The following is a 21,729-nucleotide window of genomic DNA, read 5'->3' on the forward strand; positions in this document are numbered from 1 at the left end:
GCGACCATCGAGCCTGTCTCGGATTCAACCGCTTGGCAGACTCAAGATAAGTCAAATTCTTGTGATCTGTCAAGACCACCACGCGATGCTTGGCTCCTTCAAGCCAATGACGCCACTCCTCGAATGCCCACTTCATGGCCAACAACTCCCGATTACCAACATCATAATTGCGCTCAGCAGGCGAAAACTTTCTAGAAAAGAAAGCACATGGCTTCATCACCAAGCCATCAGAACTTCTTTGTGACAAAACAGCCCCTGCTCCAATCTCAGAAGCATCAACCTCAACCTGAAACGGGAGCGAAACATCTGGCTGGCACAACACAGGGGCAGAAGAAAAACGACGCTTCAATTCCTGAAAAGCTTCCACAGCCGCAGAAGACCAATTGACCACATCAGCACCCTTCTTGGTCAAATCAGTCAACGGTTTAGCAACACTAGAAAAATTAGCGATGAAGCGACGATAAAAATTAGCAAAGCCCAGAAATTTCTGCAGGCTCTTCACTGATGTCGGCTGAGTCCAATCGTAAATGGCCTGGACTTTAACAGGGTCCATCTCGATAGTAGAAGGGGAAAAAATGAATCCCAAAAACGAAACCTTCTGAACTCCAAAGAGACACTTAGACCCCTTTACAAACAAGGAATTCACACGAAGGACCTGGAACACCATTCTGACCTGTTTCACATGAGACTCCCAATTATCCGAAAAGACCAAAATATCATCCAAATACACAATCAGGAATTTATCCAGGTACTCTCGGAAGATGTCATGCATAAAGGACTGAAATACTGATGGAGCATTGGAAAGCCCGAATGGCATAACCAGGCACTCAAAATGGCCCTCGGGCGTATTAAATGCAGTTTTCCATTCATCGCCCTGTTTAATACGCACAAGATTATACGCCTCTTTAATACGAGCAAACAAATCAGACAGCAGCGGCAAAGGATACTGAAATTTGACTGTAATTTTATTAAGAAGGCGGTAATCAATACAAGGTCTCAAAGAACCATCCTTCTTGGCCACAAAAAAGAAACCTGCTCCTAACGGTGATGACGACGGGCGAATATGGCCTTTCTCCAAAGATTCCTTTATATAACTCCGCATAGCGGCGTGTTCTGGCACAGATAAATTGAACAATCGACCCTTAGGAAACTTACTACCAGGAATCAAATTAATTGCACAATCGCAATCCCTATGAGGAGGTAGGGCACTGGCTTTGGGCTCATCAAATACATCCTGATAATCCGACAAAAACTCCGGAACTTCAGCAGGAGTGGTAGACGAAATTGACAAAAATGGAACATCACCATGTACCCCCTGGCAACCCCAGCTGGACACAGACATAGATTTCCAGTCCAGTACTGGATTATGAACCTGTAGCCATGGTAACCCCAAAACGACCACATCATGCAGATTATGCAACACCAAAAAGCGGATATCCTCCTGATGTGCAGGAGCCATGCACATGGTCAATTGGGTCCAGTACTGAGGCTTATTCTTGGCCTAAGGCGTAGCATCAATTCCTCTCAATGGAATAGGATACTGCAAGGGCTCCAAGAAAAAACCACAGCGCCTGGCAAACTCCAAGTCCATCAAATTCAGGGCAGCGCCTGAATCCACAAATGCCATGACAGAATAGGATGACAAAGAGCAAATCAGAGTAACGGACAATAGAAATTTAGACTGTACCGTACCAATGGTGGCAGACCTAGCGAACCGCTTAGTGCGCTTAGGACAATCGGAGATAGCATGAGTGGAATCACCACAGTAAAAACACAGCCCATTCCGACGTCTGTGTTCTTGCCGTTCAGCTCTGGTCAAAGTCCTATCACATTGCATAGGCTCAGGCCTATGCTCAGATAATACCGCCAAATGGTGCACAGCTTTACGCTCACGCAAGCGTCGATCGATCTGAATGGCCAAAGACGTAGACTCATTCAGACCAGCAGGCATGGGAAATCCCACCATGACATCCTTAAGGGCTTCAGAGAGACCCTTTCTGAAGATTGCTGCCAGAGCACAGTCATTCCACTGAGTGAGCACAGACCACTTTCTAAACTTCTGACAATATGTCTCTGCCTCATCCTGACCCTGACACAGATCCAGCAAGACTTTCTCTGCCTGATCCACTGAATTTGGTTCGTCATAAAGCAATCCAAGCGCCAGGAAAAACGCATCAACATCACGCAATGCCGGATCTCCTGGCGCAAGGGAAAATGCCCAGTCTTGAGGGTCGCCACGTAATAAAGAAATAATGATCTTTACTTGTTGAACAGAGTCACCTGAGGAGTGAGGTTTCAGGGCAAGAAACAATTTACAATTATTTTTGAAATTCAAGAACTTAGATCTATCACCAAAATACAAATCAGGAATTGGAATCCTAGGCTCTGACATCGGATTCTGAACCACAAAATCTTGAATGCTTTGTACCCTTGTAGTGAGATTATCCATCCAAGAGGACAGACCTTGAATGTCCATGTCTACACCTGTGTCCTGAACCACCCAGAGGTATAGGGGAAATGAGAGACAAAACACGCTGCAAAGAAAAAAAAATGGTCTCAGAACTTCTCTTATCCCTCTATTGAGATGCATTAATACTTCTGGCCAGCTGTACTGTTATGACCTGGTGGTAAGGACAACAATGGACCTGATGGTTAAGAGCACACGGAAAGACCTGATAGCCACAAAACACAGAACAAGCTCTGGGAAGTGGGAACTCTGCTGACCGCAATCCCTAAGCCTATCACACACACTAAAAATAGCCGTGGATTGCTCCTAACGCTCCCTATGCAACTCGACACAGCCTCAGAAACTAGCTAGCCCTTAAGAGGAAAAATAAGCCTACCTTGCCTCAGAGAAATTCCCCAAAGGAAAAGGCAGCCCCCACATATATTGACTGTAAGCAAGATGAAATCACAAACACAGAGATGAAATAGATTTAGCAAAGAGAGGCCCGACTTACTGAACAGACAGAGGATAGGAAAGGTCACTTTGTGGTCAGCACAAAAACCTACAAAAGCCACGCAGAGAGTGCAGGAAAAAAAAACCCTTCCGCACCGACTCACGGTGCGGGGGGCGCCCCTCTGCGTCCCAGAGCTTCCAGCAAGCAAGGCAATAATTAACAATAGCAAGCTGGACAGAAAAAATAGCAAACAAGCAAAATAGCAAAGAGGAACTTAGCTTCTGCTGGAGTAACAGGTAACCAGTACGATCCAGGAGCAAACTAGAGCCATAGTACAACATTGACAGCTGGCATCTAGCAATGATCCAAGAGGAGTTAAATAGAGTAGCCAGTTAACGAATTAAGCTCGTCACCTGTGGAAGGAAACTCAGAAACACCCACAGCCACCAGAGAAAGTCCATGGACAGAACCAGCCGAAGTACCATTCCTGACCACAGGAGGGAGCTCAACAACAGAATTCACAACAGTTCTCGTTTTATTACTGCCGCTCCTCTAAATATTCCATTTTTGTATTTCTTAAATCCACCTTCCGGTTCCATGCTCCTCTAAATATTCCATTTTTTGTATTTCTAAAATCCGCCTTCTGGTTCCAGAGATATGGGTCTTGTTTGGTGCTATTTTTTATAATCTTTATCAAGATGGCTCCTCTGGGGCGTGTATTTAGGGTGCTCTGCATAATTACCCTGTGAGTCACGCCCCTTTTGTAGAGACAAGAAAAATCACTGAATAAATAGACCCTTATCTCTGGAACCGTACATCGGATTTGAAAAAAACAAAAAGCGGAATACTCAGGGATATGGATCAGCTTTTTCTAGTGACAGGTCCTCTTTAACAGTCCTAAACTGACCTCATCATATAATATTGAGTCATCCATTAAGACTGTTCTCTCTCACACTATATACTATTTGAAGTGGCTTCTAACAATCCTTTGTGTAGGTTCCTCAATGGCCATAATGGATATTAAAGTACGGTGTTTTTTTTTAGAATAGACTGAAATATTATCCAAAAATTCTAAAATTCTAGTCTTTTCACACCCACCACACATGTAGGACTGAAGTACCGTCCTTTCCCTATGTAAGCCATACAATTAATAAAACCTTCTTAAGCAGAACATGTAATTTTAGGAAGCTCCGCCGGAGCCTAAATTACTTCCAAGTGCTGCGTGGACCATTTTATATTTTTAATGCAGTCGCGCATCAGGTAATTATTCACTAATTGGAAGTACATCCGGAGAGATGCTCTCAATTATTATTCCTCTCCACAATTAATTGAATTTGATGAATTGTAGGCAGAATACGCACAATGCTGCACACCTCGGAGCAAGCAGGGCCACGGCTCGAAATAGATTTCATTGTCAAGGGTGTTACACTTCAAAAATAGGCTTCAAAATTGCATTTTAAAAAAAGTGTGGAAAAGATTTGTTGCTAAAAATCGCAAAAAAAGGTTTAATTTTGGGGGAAACTAAGGTAAATACACCTGATATTTCCATATACTCCTACAGACTGGCATATTTCACGGCCTACATATGGGTTGTAATGCCTGGATTGACACATTAAAGGGAGTCTGTCAGCAGGTTTTTGCTATGTAATCTGAAAACAGTATGATGTAGGGTAAGAGACACTGATTCCAGTGATATGTCACATACTGGGCTGCTTAGTGCAGTTTTGATAGAATTTGTGTTTTCTCTGCCGTAGATATAGCAGTGGTCAGAAAATAACCCCGCCCACGCCATTGATTGGCAGCTGTCTGTGTACAGTGTCAGCAACCTTCCAATCAGTGTAGGAGGCGGAGTTAGACAGATTGGCTGGACTGCTGTGCATGTGACATCTAGTCCTACAGTGATAATCTGCTGCTGATAAAGCACTGATTGTATTGGAACTATAACACACAGCCTAATAAGTGACACATCCCTGGAATCAGGCTCACTTGCTCTATATTATGCTGCTTTCAGATTGCATAGCAAGAACCTGCAGATAGATTCCCTTTAAATCAGATTTGATTGAACCAACTGCATTGGAAGGGTTGGTTGACTATCTAAGGTCAATGGGATCTCCCGACTCACCCCCTGTAGGAATAGAAGGATTCTTGGTTCCCATAGCAGATAAGCTGTTGCCCAAAAACATGCATCCTGTACAGAACTGAAGGAACAGCTGTGTGCAAGACTAAAGCCCCCCATAGAGTTAGGTTGCTGTCAGATGAACGATGGTTTGGCTGATCGTTGGGCCAGCAACCATCATGCCCGACTCCCCCATAAACATCAATGCTTGCTCTGCCAAACTCTCCTGTGTTCTCTATAAGAAAGACATCTCTGTTGGCGGCTTATCTCTCCGACATCAAAAGTATCGTCAGCCTGAAATCGGACATGCTGGATCCTTATCTTCCCCAGCATCATTTATTGGGGGCTCCCATAGACATGTGACAGTCAGCCGAAACCATTTATATTGATGGGTTTGGCCAACGTTAGTCTAAAGTGTATGGGGGAAAATGAAAAATATGTGCCCCAATGAAGGATGAAAAAAAAGTAGAACAATTATTTATAAAATAATTAGATTTCTTAACAGGATTGGCTAAAAAAAAAAAGCCCCACAAAATGGCAAAAACATGATAAAAAATGACAAAAAAAGTAATGAAAAACATGGGCCGGGCATCAGACAAAAAAAATCCATATAAATATATACTGACACCCACAAAAGAGTGAACAATAATTGAAAAAAGGGGGAAAATGGTGAGTAATAATTAATAAGTTCAGTGAGGATGTAATCAAAACAACAACAATTATATAATAGTAATGAATAATGCATTTAATGTAAGGACTATTCCAAAAATATATACAATAGCTGCTAGCGCAATGAATCCCCAGTGGGAGATGCAATAAAATCACAAAATTCCGGCAGGTTAAGGTAAGAATCCTATTGCCCAGCCAAGCTCGCGTGTTTCGCATGAGCTTCCTCAGGGAGTGACCAAATGTATACCCATGTTTCACCTGCTCTAGTGTCCGATGAAGCTCACATTAGGGTGGGATTAGCTATTTTAATTGGAAAGGTTTCAGGATTTGCCCCCTATTCTTCATAGGAATTTTTCAATGATACAGTGGGGCAAAAAAGTATTTAGTCAGTCAGCAATAGTGCAAGTTCCACCACTTAAAAAGATGAGAGGCGTCTGTAATTTACATCATAGGTAGACCTCAACTATGGGAGACAAACTGAGAAAAAAAAATCCAGAAAATCACATTGTCCGTTTTTTTAACATTTTATTTGCATATTATGGTGGAAAATAAGTATTTGGTCAGAAACAAACAATCAAGATTTCTGGCTCTCACAGACCTGTAACTTCTTCTTTTAGAGTCTCCTCTTTCCTCCACTCATTACCTGTAGTAATGGCACCTGTTTAAACTTGTTATCAGTATAAAAAGACACCTGTGCACACCCTCAAACAGTCTGACTCCAAACTCCACTATGGTGAAGACCAAAGAGCTGTCAAAGGACACCAGAAACAAAATTGTAGCCCTGCACCAGGCTGGGAAGACTGAATCTGCAATAGCCAACCAGCTTGGAGTGAAGAAATCAACAGTGGGAGCAATAATTAGAAAATGGAAGACATACAAGACCACTGATAATCTCCCTCGATCTGGGGCTCCATGCAAAATCCCACCCCGTGGGGTCAGAATGATCACAAGAACGGTGAGCAAAAATCCCAGAACCACGCGGGGGGACCTAGTGAATGAACTGCAGAGAGCTGGGACCAATGTAACAAGGCCTACCATAAGTAACACACTATGCCACCATGGACTCAGATCCTGCAGTGCCAGACGTGTCCCACTGCTTAAGCCAGTACATGTCCGGGCCCATCTGAAGTTTGCTAGAGAGCATTTGGATGATCCAGAGGAGTTTTGGGAGAATGTCCTATGGTCTGATGAAACCAAACTGGAACTGTTTGGTAGAAACACAACTTGTCGTGTTTGGAGGAAAAAGAATACTGAGTTGCATCCATCAAACACTATACCTACTGTAAAGCATGGTGGTGGAAACATCATGCTTTGGGGCTGTTTCTCTGCAAAGGGGCCAGGACGACTGATCCGGGCACATGAAAGAATGAATGGGGCCATGTATCTTGAGATTTTGAGTGCAAACCTCCTTCCATCAGCAAGGCCATTGAAGATGAAACGTGGCTGGGTCTTTAAACATGACAATGATCCAAAGCACACCGCCAGGGCAACGAAGGAGTGGCTTCGTAAGAAGCATTTCAAGGTCCTGGAGTGGCCTAGCCAGTCTCCAGATCTCAACCCTATAGAAAACCTTTGGAGGGAGTTGAAAGTCCGTGTTGCCAAGCGAAAAGCCAAAAACATCACTGCTCTAGAGGAGATCTGCATGGAGGAATGGGCCAACATACCAACAACAGTGTGTGGCAACCTTGTGAAGACTTACAGAAAACGTTTGACCTCTGTCATTGCCAACAAAGGATATATTACAAAGTATTGAGATGAAATTTTGTTTCTGACCAAATACTTATTTTCCACCATAATATGCAAATAAAATGTTAAAAAAACAGACAATGTGATTTTCTGGATTTTTTTTTCTCAGTTTGTCTCCCATAGTTGAGGTCTACCTATGATGTAAATTACAGACGCCTCTCATCTTTTTAAGTGGTGGAACTTGCACTATTGCTGACTGACTAAATACTTTTTTGCCCCACTGTATGTGAGCATGGTCTCCTTCACACAAATGGCTATTTAGAATTCAAATTGGCTACCTTAAAGGAGATGTGTCACTTTGTGTATGCCATCTCATTATGGGCAGGATAATACAGAGAAACAGGAGCTGAACAGATTGATATATAATTTATTGGGGGAAAAATTCAATATGACTTGCATGTTATTCACCTAAATGTCTGTTCTCCTTTAATTGGGAGTGGGCGGTTCTATTGGGAATGGCCGCTAATCGCTAAGCAGGACCTCCCACTGGACTCCTAAGCCTAAAAAAGCAGGAAATTAAATGAATACAATACAAGATATACTAAATCTTTGCTCACAAAACTACATATCAATCTGCTCAGCTCCTCCTGCCCTATATTATGTATCTTTCAGATCAGACACCATTTTTTAACCTGTAAACTTCCCTTTAAATGGTAAATTAAGGGCAATGCATCAAAATAACTGAAATTTTGAGATGAAAAAATTTTACAAATTGGGCCAGGGAGAAAAGAAGCAGAAAACAGTCTAAGGAAGCCATTTTGAATTTTGTGGGGGTTTCTTAAAAACTCTTAGCTTGACCATTTCCTGATTTTGTTGCTGTCCCGCCAGTCAGTCATCTGAAGAGGATGATGTATTTTCACCAAAACGGAACTCAGTTGGGTCGAATGGCAATGGTACGTCTGTAACGGAGACCGACAGCTGCGTGGAAAGCAAACCGACCAAAGGACACCATTTACGGAGAATAATATCCATCGAAGAGGATCATCTTCCCCAATATTTAGAAAATCAACACGAGAGGCCATTAAATGACTGGCAGGAGGTGGATGAGAAGGAAGAAAATCTAAAGCACACCGAACAGGTCATCCTAAATAAAGAGGAAATTCCTCCAAAAGATGTGCCTTCTTCTCCAAGAGGACAACCAGTGGGAAAAGAAACCTTGCCAACTGTAAGTCTACGATTAGGTTCATGGTTTACAGGCCAAAAGTCAGGTTAGAGGTTTAGAGGCCATAATCTATCGCTACGGAAATCTTAGAAGTTAAAAGTGGTATTCCCCACCCCCCAAAAAAAAACAAGTTACCCCATAAGAAAGGTTGAGAAAGGTAGGCTCACAGCTCAAATCATCTTTTCTACCAGCATCATTATATCATTTCTAGCGAGAGACAAGGAGGCAGTACTATCTGTACCCACATTTTCAGTAAAAGATTATCTGTTCTTACATACTGTCATTTATAGATAGACAGGGAGGCAGTATTATCAGTGCTTACAGCATGTTCAGTTAAGGACTATCTGTTCTTACTTCATTTATAGCAAGAGACTATGAGGCAGTACTTCCTGTGCCAACAACATTTTCTATAAAGTACTATCTGTTTGTACTTAATTTATAGAGAGGCAGTGATATGTTTGTTCACAGCATTTTCAGTTAAGGAATATCTGTGCTTATATCATTTTTAGCAAGAGACAGGGAGGTAGTACTGTCTGTGCTGACAGCATTTTCAGCAAACAAAGGACTTTCTGTTCTCACATCATTTATAGCAAGAGATAGGGAGGCAGTACTATATTATGCTCACAGCATTTTCAGTTTTGGACTCTGTTTACATCCTTTATAGCAAGAGACCGGGAGGCAGTACTATCTGTGCTTACACAAAATTTCCAGTTTTTGGACTCTATCCTTACATCATTTATAGCAAGAGACAGGAGACAGTACTATTCGTACTCAGCAAATTTAGTAAAGAACTATCTGTGTTGACATAATTTTTTTTTGCAAGAGACTGGGAGGTAGTTCTATCTGTACTCACATCACTTTGAGTAAAGAACAAAGTATATGAGATTGCATCATTTTTAGCGAAGGGCAGGGAGGCAGTACTATCTGTGCCTTCATTTATATGCAGAGACAAGGAATAAGTACTACCTTGGCCTACAACATCAAGGCGTTGTTCAGTCCAGTCTTGTGATCTACCCTATTCAATAGAATAAGAGCTGTGATGTTGTTGTCCTACTCAGGTCCTATGGTGAGGATATAACTTTTTGTTTGGAGGGGGGTGGGGAAGTGGAATAGCTTTTATTACCTATGCACAGGATACAGTTGGTGATGAAGATATGATTGCTTGGGGTGTATCTGGTGGCACCCATATGAATCATGAAAATGGGGATTCCATGCACCCTCATGTGGTAATGCGCATGTGTGACTGACCACCCACTTTAGGGTGTGTGGACATTCTTGGGCATAAAGGGCATACAGAGTCGTAATTTGAAATTGTTTTTTTTTTTTCAAAGGAAGAACATATATATTGCCCCCCGGATCGAATGTTTAAAATAGTAGTGGTTGGAAATTCCAGTGTGGGAAAGACATCGTTCCTTAGAAGGTTTTGTGAAGACAGTTTTTATCCTGGAACCTCAGCCACTGTAGGTACGTGTAATTCATGTGACTGCTGTCACGGGTTTACCACCTCAGGGAGGAGCCAGAAGACCGCAGCGTCTGATGTCTCCAACTCCTGCACTGATTAGAAGCACTTCACCTTACATTAAATTATGTAAATTTATTTTAGCAGTGCAGGGGTTAATCTGCCCATTTGAGAGCTCCTGGAAGCTTTCCTGCATTAAGGCTCTCAGCTGTTCCCTGTTAGCCACTCCCATCTCCTATATAATCTGGGCCCTGGCTGGCACTTATTGTCAGAGCTAGCTTATGCGGCATGGCTGGAGGTTGTTTGTGGTTCTTATTTGAGAAGGTGTTTGGGGGATTTATCTGTTACTGTTGCTAGGTGTGGTGTGCGTGATAATTCCCTTTCTTCTCCTACTTTGGTTTAACCCTATCCTCTACTTCCTGATGCATTCCTCTGTTATATGCGTGTGCACATTTGTATGATTGGTATTTTCCGTTATCCCTGTTCCTATTAACTTTTTAGTCTGGTTGGTGTATTACAGTACACTACTACTCCCCTCTTTCCTGGGTGGGAGAAGGGTACAGGCAGTAATATCTGTGCCTCATAGCAAAGTGATCTCTACATTGTATGGAAATCTATGCACAGTGATGGTGGGCTCTTATAATAATGCTCAGGGTATAACAGCAATATCTACACTGATAGGAAATTCTGATATTGAACTTCTTGTATATTTTGATGACTGAGCTGATTTCAGAAGCTTCATCTCAGGCTGCTAAATCTACCAGATAAATGTACCCAAAAAAATTCTGTATCTGTGACAAAACTCCCACCGGGCCAGAAGGAAAAAAAGCGCAGTCAACAGACTTCAATGCCCTCAGTTTGCAGCAGTTTGTGCCGCGTCTCATGAATATTTCTCTTGATTTATCCTAAGTGTTTGTCTATTTTGCATCAAGTCAGCATTATTTATATTAAAACGCGCCATGAAATGATATAAAAAGGATGGCACAGTGCACAACAAACACAGTTTTAATATGATCGGAAAAAGATGACAGCAGGGGAGCGAAACGCGGAACATCGCTTCCTGCGCGTCTTCAGGATAAATATCGCTCCTGACTTCCAAGTGACAGGTTTACCAAGAGGTCGTGTTCGTGTACGGTTCCTGCTAATCTCAACACATCTTGCACATCTTTTACACAACAGAACTTTTTTTTCGTCTCCATTTAAAGGGGTTGTCCAGTATTTAAAAAAGTCTCCTTTTTTTCCTGACTATCTAGCTACCCCTACTAGATGACCTTAGAGCATTGGCGATACAACTCCATACTCACCCTGTCTCCTTCAACATTTTGTCCAGGATGAGAAACCCTTTAATAAGAATCTTTCACTTGCCGTATATATTGTATGTAATTTAAAAAAAAATTGGTGTAAATGCCGCTGTTCTCCAGAATCCATCGATGTTTTTCTTTTCTTCCTGCTCCTCTCCGTTCCTGAGATATGGCCTCCTCTGTACTTCGTATATTAATCTAGTCATGTTAGTCAACTGGGTGTGGTCAACAAGAAGGCCTCCTCAGTAAACAGTTGAGATCATACCCACTTGGCTAATAAAAGTAGAAGAGGAGTCCATGTCTCGGGAACGGAGGGGCGAAGGAACAAAAGACAAGTGTCGTCGGATTCAGGAGAACAGGGGCATTAATACCAATCGAAAGTGAGGTGCTCTTTAAGGTAAGTTCTTCTGAAAACAGCACCACCTCTGTATACAGGTTGTTTGTAGCACATACAAGCCAAGGGAACCTCTTGGGCCCCTCTATGCTCCAGTGCCCAGATACTTCTGCACCAACTATGGCTACACCCCTGCCCAAAGTTTAGAGAATCGACACCACTCTTATCTAATGGGTTTGATCGGGTATCGTGGTGCAATGGAAAGCCATATTATCACCTGAGTATGCCAATAAATTAATATTCCATTAAATACTTATAATTATAGGAAGATGGACATCATAACTAGTAAGTGTCCCAACAATATTTTGGTTCTACATAGTGTAAATTTTACCCAAATCAGTAGTATGTCATGCTGTCCACATACCCCTACAAGTAAAAACTGCTTTTGGTTCACAAATTAAGTCTAAAATGTGCAGGAACTGTCCCAATACTCCAGGTTTGAAACTTGCCATCTACACTTTGCTAATGAGTCGTTTCACTTCATAAATATTTTGCCAGCACAATAGGAACTGGAACTTCCATTCCATCATTTCTCAGTATGCATTGCACATACCATTTTCCAATGGGTTGCCTGCCCTGGACTGAAAGCCCAACTTTCTTTTATGTCTGTTATGAGACAAAAAAGAAAAAGAACCCAGCACTCAACTGATGCTTTAGTGCAATTTTAATCGTAGTAGTACCCAATAAACGTTTCGGTCCTTGAATGGACCTTCGTCAGTAACTACATGTGAAAACCAAAAACAAGTGTAAACAAAAATTACAGAAAATAAAGTTGCATACAAAATAAAGTATATACAAGGTATTTTGGAAAAGGACAATAGCATCGATACAAAACTCTGGTCAATCTATACATAGAGTATATGCTGGGGAGAAAATAACCCGAATATCTAGGCTGAATTATGTTCCACTCAGGATGAAATAAGGAGAGATACACCAGAAAGATGATAGTGGGAGAGGAGGTACATACCGTACTGTAGAATAATAGAATAGACCGTATGGTCATAGGGTACAAAAAAGCAGCGTCTGTAAGTGTAAGAAAGTCCCATAAAATTCCCATGGACCGGTAAGCACAGGGTGTCAGGGGATATAAGGTAAAACATACCTTATGTGTGAGTCAGATAGGAGCGGTACTGTGGGTGGATAATGAAAAAGAAATTACATGCCGAAAAAAAAAAAAATAAAAAAAAAATTACAGCAAAAACCGGCCGATCAGAGAAACGCTCTAGTGCAGGGGATTTACCTGAGGAGACCGAGCTGGATGGTGGTGCTGTCAGACGCGGTGTCCACCGCTAGTCTGATCAGAAGTAAGTGCGGCCGCCATCTTATAAGAAAGGGGCGGGACAAGCCAGCTCCAACAGCCAATCAGCGGCTGGGTGGCAGACAGGAAGTGACGGCGCGCTGTGAGGACTACCTCAGTGTGCAGCTCAATGAGAGTTCCTGTGTATGGTAACCGGAAGTGACATCACGTTGTCATAGGGATAGGGCAATACAATGGAAAAAAAAAAAAAAAAAAAAAAAAAAAAACACGAGCGCTGCGGAAAGCGCGGCAAGGAGAAAGTAGAAAAGGAATGAAAATACAGGCAACATAGGACAAGTGATATGGAGCTGAAGTGCCTATACGGAGATGATATGCTGGGTGAACAATCTCCATGGTGATAGGTGCTCCTATGGTCTATAGGTCTGATTAGTGATATGATCAGCTAGGTGAGGATAACCAGCTTGGTCCAGTGAGGTGTGCGAGTAGACCGAAGTGATCAGTACAGACGACTCTAGAGGTAAAAGAAAGGAAGAATTAGACAATGGTAAAAATTGCATCAATGACTTACAATGGTAAAAATAACAAAACCAGTAAGATAGAAGAAGTCCGTAATGACCTGTGGGAAAATAACATGATACCACATTGCAGGGCAAATCACCCGATAGTACCATACAGTCTCAGAGAAAAGAGGCTAAATCATAGTCTCTATTGAGTCCCAATGGGTGGAGGGTCTCCAATGTGTGGATCCAAAACGCTTCCCTCCGCTTTAGGCGAGCAACCCGATCACCACCCCGCCGGATGGGGGGGATATGTTCTATTACCTGGAACTGTAGCTGTGAGATATTATGACCCAAATTATGGAAGTGGAGGGGGATGGGTAACAACAGGTTCTTACAGCGGACCGTGGATTTATGTTTGGAAATCCGATCGCGAATAGGTTGCGTTGTTTCACCTATGTATAGAAGTCCACAGGGACATTTGATTAAGTATATAACCCATGATGAAGCGCATGTGAAATACTCCGGGATTCGGAATGACTTTCCAGAGCGAGGATGATGGAAGCGGGGTCCTTTAAGGACATTATGACATTGAGAGCAGTTCAGGCATGGGAAGGTCCCGGTACGTGGACTCTGTAAGAACCGTTGGCGGGGGGATGGAATACCTGATCCCAAGTCTGCCCTGACCAACGAGTCCTTTAAGTTGGGTGGACGTTTGAAACAGGGAAGAAAAGGGTTCTGAAACTCAGTAACGTTGGGGTAACCCTTGGACAGCAGGTGCCAATTCCGGCGTATTGACCTATGTAGAATGTACGCAAACGGGTGATATGAATGAACAAACGGGATCCGATTAGAGGCTCTATTGGGTCGTGGGGTAGGGGGGGCAGCGGCTTTTTCCAGTATCGCTGGCGGGTAACCCCGTTGAGTGAACTTAGAAGCCATTTCCTGGAGGCGGATCGATCTAAGCTCTGTGTCAGACACAATCTTAGAGACCCGATAAAATTGGGACTTACGTACTGAATTTTTTGTGGCCGGAGGGTGGAAACTCGTAAAATGTAACAAACTGTTACGGTCAGTGCTTTTAGTGTAGAGGTCGGTAGTGAAAGAGCCATCAGGTTGTAGAATGACTAAGGTGTCTAGGAAATTGATCTGTGTAGTACTGTAAGACATGGTGAAAGAGATACCTGGCCAGGCCGTGTTCAGCCAATCGAAGAAGAACGCGAGGGCTTCCAACGAGCCCCCCCATATGCAAAAGACGTCGTCGATGTAACGTTTCCATACAAGGACGTGGTCACGAAATAGTGGGTGAGGGTATATCTGACTCTCCTCAAAATCGGCCATGTAGCAATTAGCATACGGGGGTGCTACGTTGGAGCCCATCGCGGTACCACGGATTTGTAGATAAAAGTCATCCTGGAACAAAAAATAATTACGGGTAAGAATCCACGGTCCGCTGTAAGAACCTGTTGTTACCCATCCCCCTCCACTTCCATAATTTGGGTCATAATATCTCACAGCTACAGTTCCAGGTAATAGAACATATCCCCCCCATCCGGCGGGGTGGTGATCGGGTTGCTCGCCTAAAGCGGAGGGAAGCGTTTTGGATCCACACATTGGAGACCCTCCACCCATTGGGACTCAATAGAGACTATGATTTAGCCTCTTTTCTCTGAGACTGTATGGTACTATCGGGTGATTTGCCCTGCAATGTGGTATCATGTTATTTTCCCACAGGTCATTACGGACTTCTTCTATCTTACTGGTTTTGTTATTTTTACCATTGTAAGTCATTGATGCAATTTTTACCATTGTCTAATTCTTCCTTTCTTTTACCTCTAGAGTCGTCTGTACTGATCACTTCGGTCTACCCGCACACCTCACTGGACCAAGCTGGTTATCCTCACCTAGCTGATCATATCACTAATCAGACCTATAGACCATAGGAGCACCTATCACCATGGAGATTGTTCACCCAGCATATCATCTCCGTATAGGCACTTCAGCTCCATATCACTTGTCCTATGTTGCCTGTATTTTCATTCCTTTTCTACTTTCTCCTTGCCGCGCTTTCCGCAGCGCTCGTGTTTTTTTTTTTTTTTTTTTTTTCCATTGTATTGCCCTATCCCTATGACAACGTGATGTCACTTCCGGTTACCATACACAGGAACTCTCATTGAGCTGCACACTGAGGTAGTCCTCACAGCGCGCCGTCACTTCCTGTCTGCCACCCAGCCGCTGATTGGCTGTTGGAGCTGGCTTGTCCCGCCCCTTTCTTATAAGATGGCGGCCGCACTTACTTCTGATCAGACTAGCGGTGGACACCGCGTCTGACAGCACCACCATCCAGCTCGGTCTCCTCAGGTAAATCCCCTGCACTAGAGCGTTTCTCTGATCGGCCGGTTTTTGCTGTAATTTTTTTTTTTTTTTTTTTTTTTTCGGCATGTAATTTCTTTTTCATTATCCACCCACAGTACCGCTCCTATCTGACTCACACATAAGGTATGTTTTACCTTATATCCCCTGACACCCTGTGCTTACCGGTCCATGGGAATTTTATGGGACTTTCTTACACTTACAGACGCTGCTTTTTTGTACCCTATGACCATACGGTCTATTCTATTATTCTACAGTACGGTATGTACCTCCTCTCCCACTATCATCTTTCTGGTGTATCTCTCCTTATTTCATCCTGAGTGGAACATAATTCAGCCTAGATATTCGGGTTATTTTCTCCCCAGCATATACTCTATGTATAGATTGACCAGAGTTTTGTATCGATGCTATTGTCCTTTTCCAAAATACCTTGTATATACTTTATTTTGTATGCAACTTTATTTTCTGTAATTTTTGTTTACACTTGTTTTTGGTTTTCACATGTAGTTACTGACGAAGGTCCATTCAAGGACCGAAACGTTTATTGGGTACTACTACGATTAAAATTGCACTAAAGCATCAGTTGAGTGCTGGGTTCTTTTTCTTTATAGTCTATGAAGGTGTGGGAACCTAACCTAGCACCATTCTTCTCCAGTAGTGCACACGGTTTTTGTATCTGTTATGAGACAAAGACTTGCTTCCACTTGCGGTAGAGAGACAAACACCCATCCCACATCCTGTTGAGAAATGATGTCCCGCCTCCACTTCCTGTAGAGAGTCGAATTCCCATTCCTCTTCTGATGGAGAAACAAAGACCTGCCCTCTCTTGTAGAGTTGAAGATCCAACCCCCGCTTATTCTGGAAAGACAAAGATCTGCCCTAATTCCTGCTCAGAAATAATGAACCACCTCCACTTCCTGTGAAGTGTCAAATTCCCATTCCTGTAGAAGCAAAGACCCAAGACCATTTTCTGTAGAGACACAAAGACCTGCCCTATTTACTGTAAGAGCAAAGAACAGTCCTCACTTGTAGAGATTCTAAGACACACACCACTTTTTGTGGAAAGACAAAGATCCTCCCCACTTCCTGTTGCGAAATGATGACCAGCTCCCACATCCTGTAGTGTTAAATTCCCATTCCACTTCCTGTAGAAACAATGACCCAGCCCCATTTCCTGTAGAGAGACAAAGACCTTCACTACTACCCATAGAGACAGAGACCTGCCCTCACTTGTAGAGAGTAGAAGACGTGCCCCCACTTCTTGTGGTAAGACAAATATCCTCCTAACTTCCCATTGAGAAATGATGATGTGCCCTACTTTCCTGTAAAGAGTCAAATTCCCATTGCACTTCCTGCAGAAACATTGACCTGAGAGACAAAGACCTTCCCCACTCCCTGTAAATACAAAGACCTGTTCCCACTTGTAGAGTTTCGAAGACCTGCCCCCACTTTTTGTGGAAAGACAACTATCCTCCCCACTTCCTTTAGAGAAACAATGACCTGCCCCAACATCCTGTAGAGTGTCAAATTCCCATTACACTTCATAGGGTAACGAAAAACCCAACCCCACTTCCTGTAGAGACAAAGACCTGCCCCCACTTGTAGAGAGTTGAAGACCTGACCTCACTTCCTGGGGAAAGACAAAGATCTGCTCCACTTCCTGTTGACAATCAAATATCTTCCCCAGTTCTTGTTATCTTTCTTGGGCCTCTCTTACTAGAGACAGATTACACTTGACAACAGGCAGAGAATAGCAAATTGCACAATTTCTTGTAGCATCCAATAGAGGCCAAAAGCTATCCAAACATATGTTATATCACACACGTCCAGTACTTGGTGTATCTTAAATGATCCACTATATGCTTTCTAATCAGTGTGCTAATTGATTATGACTAATTATGCCACCTTCCTAATGTTAGGACCAGATGTTGTAGTTCCCAGGAGCCTCGTCTTATTAGCCTCCTAAATAAAACATAGCTGGTTGTATCAAATTTTTCGGATATCCTCTGTAAATCTCTTAGGAAGGTTATACTTCGGCTTAAACACTTCCCCTTTCATGCACCATTACCTATTCAGGTTCTCCTGCTTCGTTCCTTCAAACATAAAGTCGAATATGTCCCCTGGGGTCTATCAATGCAGTGAGCCCAGACCGCGATGTGTGATATAACGGGTTATGCTGCCAAAAACTAAAAGTGTCCAGCCATGCATACCTTATCCACCGCGCTCCGTCTCCTGCTGCAGTAAAATTCCATCATAAATTAGCGTTATGTATTCCAGTTTTTCTCTTGCCAAATCCACCAGGTCAAAGGTGAAGATCCAACCTGTTCTCCTGCCACATCTCAGTGACTTATTTCTACTGTAGGGAAGAAAATTGCTAATATAAACAGATTGTGCTCTTGATAACATTTTACTTCTGCTAAAATATGCAAAAATGGAACGTTTATGGATTGTGGGAATGACAGCCGGAGGAGAACAAAAGAGCAAAAATGTGACAAAAACAGCAACAACAAAAAAGTTGAAATGGAACTAAATTGGTTCTTAGTTTCAAAGAGAAACAAATTAGATTTAAAAAAAAAAATTGAACTTTTTTATTATTGTTATTTTTGCTGGTGTACTTGTTTGTTAGTGAGTATAAAACAAATGTAGAGGGATAAATTGGGTGATGGTGATCCAGGATTGTGTGATAACCCTTTGGCACATAATTTGATGGAGTTTTCAAAATCCAACACTAGGACGTGGACTTGACCTCATGGCCTATTCCCATCACAGAATACCCACGAACAAGAAGGGATCGCTACAGAACAGGAAGTGTCAGTGTCACGGGGATTCCGTGACAGATAGGGGACAGAAGATTGCGGTGTCTGACTTCACAAACTCCTGCACTGATTAGAATTGCTTCACTATCTTATTAAACAGTGCAGTTTTTTTCCTTGCTGCTAATGCAAGGGTTAATCAGTTCAGTTAATTTCCTTTAGCTCTCCAACCTGGATTGTCTCGGCTGTTCAGTGTTGGCCACTCCCCTCTGCTATATATGCTCGCCACTGGCATCTTCAGAGATGCCAGTGATACTTCTTACTGTCTGGTTAGGAGCTGGAGGTGAAGTTTATGTTTGGAGTAGACGTTTGGAGACTTGTTCAGGAGATTTTTGCTTAGAATTTGTTTGTGTGTAGATCTTCATCCTCTCCTATTTGGTTTCACCTTTCTATACCTCCCCTGTGTTCTACTCTGTTGTTTGGTGATTGAATTTTATATGATTGTAGTTTTAATTTAACTCTGTCCATCTTCCCTTGTTTGTCTGGTTAGTGTTATCCCAAACACTTCGGCCTCACACCTCCTTAGGTGGGGGGAGGGAACAGATAAGAGTTAATATGGGAGAACAGCAAGGCACAAGACCCCAGCATCTCCACCTTCAGGAGTAGTCCAGGGGATAGGGATAGACTAGGGTGCCCCTAGTTCGATGGATTGGGGAGGAACCCTCAGTCCCAAGTCACTACGTGACAGTCAGCTTTTGTGAGTGGAGTAAAAACATAAAAAAAATGTGTTTAACATAAAGCACTTGTAGTACACAATAGATAATTTTCCGATGAAACATTTCCTTTAACAACCAGACCAAAAGACTTACACTGGGCATGGAGGGTTGTGGTTGAAAGCTCCATGTATCCTTTCTAAAATCTGACCACATGATGCCTTTTTGATTAAAGAAAAAACAACAGTAAATGATATGACTTGTTTTGGGTTTCAAAACCCAAAGAACAAAACAACAAAAGAAATCCCAAGACTGGCACCTCGTCCAACCTTAAAGGGGTATTTGAGGCATATATTGTATTATTTTTTACAATAGTGACTCTGTAAGATAAAGCCTCCCGTATTTGATATCGGGTTAATTTACTGCCACTAGTATAGTTTTTGAACACTCTTACTGAAATGTATTTATTACTTTGTACAAAAGCCTTTGTTGACGATGACCACTTCAAAACGCCTCCTGTATGGAGAAACTAGTCACAGGCATTGCTCAGGTGTGATTTTTGCCCATTGTTCCTCTTCAAATCCTGAAGCTTCTGTGGAATCCTCTTATGAACGCTGAGCTTTAGTTTCTTCCATAAATATGATTATTTAATGAATATTGGTTTTTTTGGTGACAAGTGTAGATTCTATAGATATGGGAGTCATATTTTCACAGTTCCGAACACAACGTATTCACTTACATTGAATTGGCGCATTAGCCAGAATTAATATCAGCCAGATGAATAAAGTTGTATATGCCATGTCTCATATGTATAGAAAACTAAAATCATAAGAAGAAACATGGTATTAATATCTCCCGCCTGGGACCTTCAGGTGAACGGATATCCTTAAGATAGAAGATATAATCATTTTTGGAACCAGATCCCACATTTCATTTATCGGGGAAATGGCGGTTACCTGGTAAAAGCATGTTCTGACTTGGGATGGATACAACATGTTGTAAGCACTGTACCATATTCTAAACAAGTTCTGCCCTTCACAAGCTCAGCGCCATTCCTATGTTAACAGGTCTAGTACCTTTCTTTTGTTTATCCCTTTCATTTTTTGATCTAAAAGTATAAGCTGTTTTGTCTTGTGCCCTTTGTTGCATCTTTTGTATATTTTTATAAACACTGCCTAATTGTTGGATTAAATATATAAAATGTAGTTGCTTCTTTTCTAAACCAAACCCCTGAAGCCCCGTGAGGCTCAACGTTACCAGTAACGGGTGTCGGCCTGTAATTATCGAATTTTTGGTGGCATCTAATTTTTTCTTTAGTTAGTGCCAAAGTATATATACATCCATGTGTTGGAATCGAATGTGTATATACTATAAGTTCACTGTAAAAAGCACCCAACCACCTACATAATAGCAATAGTAACCATTGTCGCATCCATCAATCGTCAGTCAATCGTGTAATTGTCCCAAAAATTGGCCATGGTAGGATATTGCCGTGATCTTCCTGACAGTTTGGTGGCTGTTCCTGACAATATCTTTCTCCCTTTCATCACCCAGGTATCGATTACAGCGTAAAGACGGTAACGGTGGAAAACTGTCAGGTGGCGCTACAGCTCTGGGACACAGCCGGCCAAGAAAGGTTCTTCGTTATTCACTAATATACTACTGTGGGTGACCCAACGCATTTTAAGCAAGCACGGGGGAAGGAGGAATCTCCCTTTTGACCTAGTGGGTTGCAGAATCCAGCCCCGTATTGGCTTCTCCTGGATTCCACGCCTCTAGGATTAGGAACCAATTAAAATTTTAAGTATAATGATCTTCTAAGGTCTGATCATTTCACCACAAAATGAAATTCTTGTAGTTATTTGGATGCTGCACTCACCCTGGATATATGGCCTCATCCATTTCTATTGATCTCATACTGTCCCAAATTTTCCAGAACTCTCACAAATTTTCAGATTTGGAAGCCCCTGGACAAATCGGTTGTTATTTATCTAAATTCCTAGCAAAAGTAGGTGTTCTGGGGCAGGTCCTTGAGGACAGAGGACATTCCTGAGCCCGAGAGGCACTGCTCCTTCATTTTATGGATCAGTAGGGGTCCCAGCAGCCCGACGCGCGCCAATCAAAACTTCTGATATCGGAAACAAAGGCAATTTTAGTTTCAGGCAGTTTTGCAACTTCTGCATGTTTGTATAATATCATACAGTCACCTACAAGGTTAGATCTTTCCCGATTGCATTTCTTCCTTTCCTGTATCCACGCCAGGTACCGCAGTATCACCAAACAATTCTTCAGGAAAGCGGACGGTGTCATTGTAATGTATGACATCACCTCCAAAGACACGTTTACAGCAGTGCGACAATGGCTCACCAGTGTGGCGGTAAGACGCAA

General features: G+C 42.4%; 1 protein-coding gene across 2 annotated transcripts in view; it reads left to right on the plus strand.

The window, feature by feature from the left end:
* The window catches only part of CRACR2A (calcium release activated channel regulator 2A), a 118,732-nt gene that overhangs the window by 85,353 nt on the left and 11,650 nt on the right, over positions 1–21,729 (plus strand). For both annotated transcript variants that reach the window (XM_069763438.1, XM_069763437.1), the window contains exons 12-15: positions 8,260–8,596; positions 9,925–10,057; positions 20,896–20,977; positions 21,604–21,718. In XM_069763438.1, coding sequence (XP_069619539.1) covers positions 8,260–8,596; positions 9,925–10,057; positions 20,896–20,977; positions 21,604–21,718 — 667 coding nt within the window. The remainder of the gene's footprint in view (positions 1–8,259; positions 8,597–9,924; positions 10,058–20,895; positions 20,978–21,603; positions 21,719–21,729) is intronic.

This window comes from Ranitomeya imitator, chromosome 4 (assembly GCF_032444005.1).
Source record: "Ranitomeya imitator isolate aRanImi1 chromosome 4, aRanImi1.pri, whole genome shotgun sequence".
Taxonomy (NCBI): domain Eukaryota; kingdom Metazoa; phylum Chordata; class Amphibia; order Anura; family Dendrobatidae; genus Ranitomeya; species Ranitomeya imitator.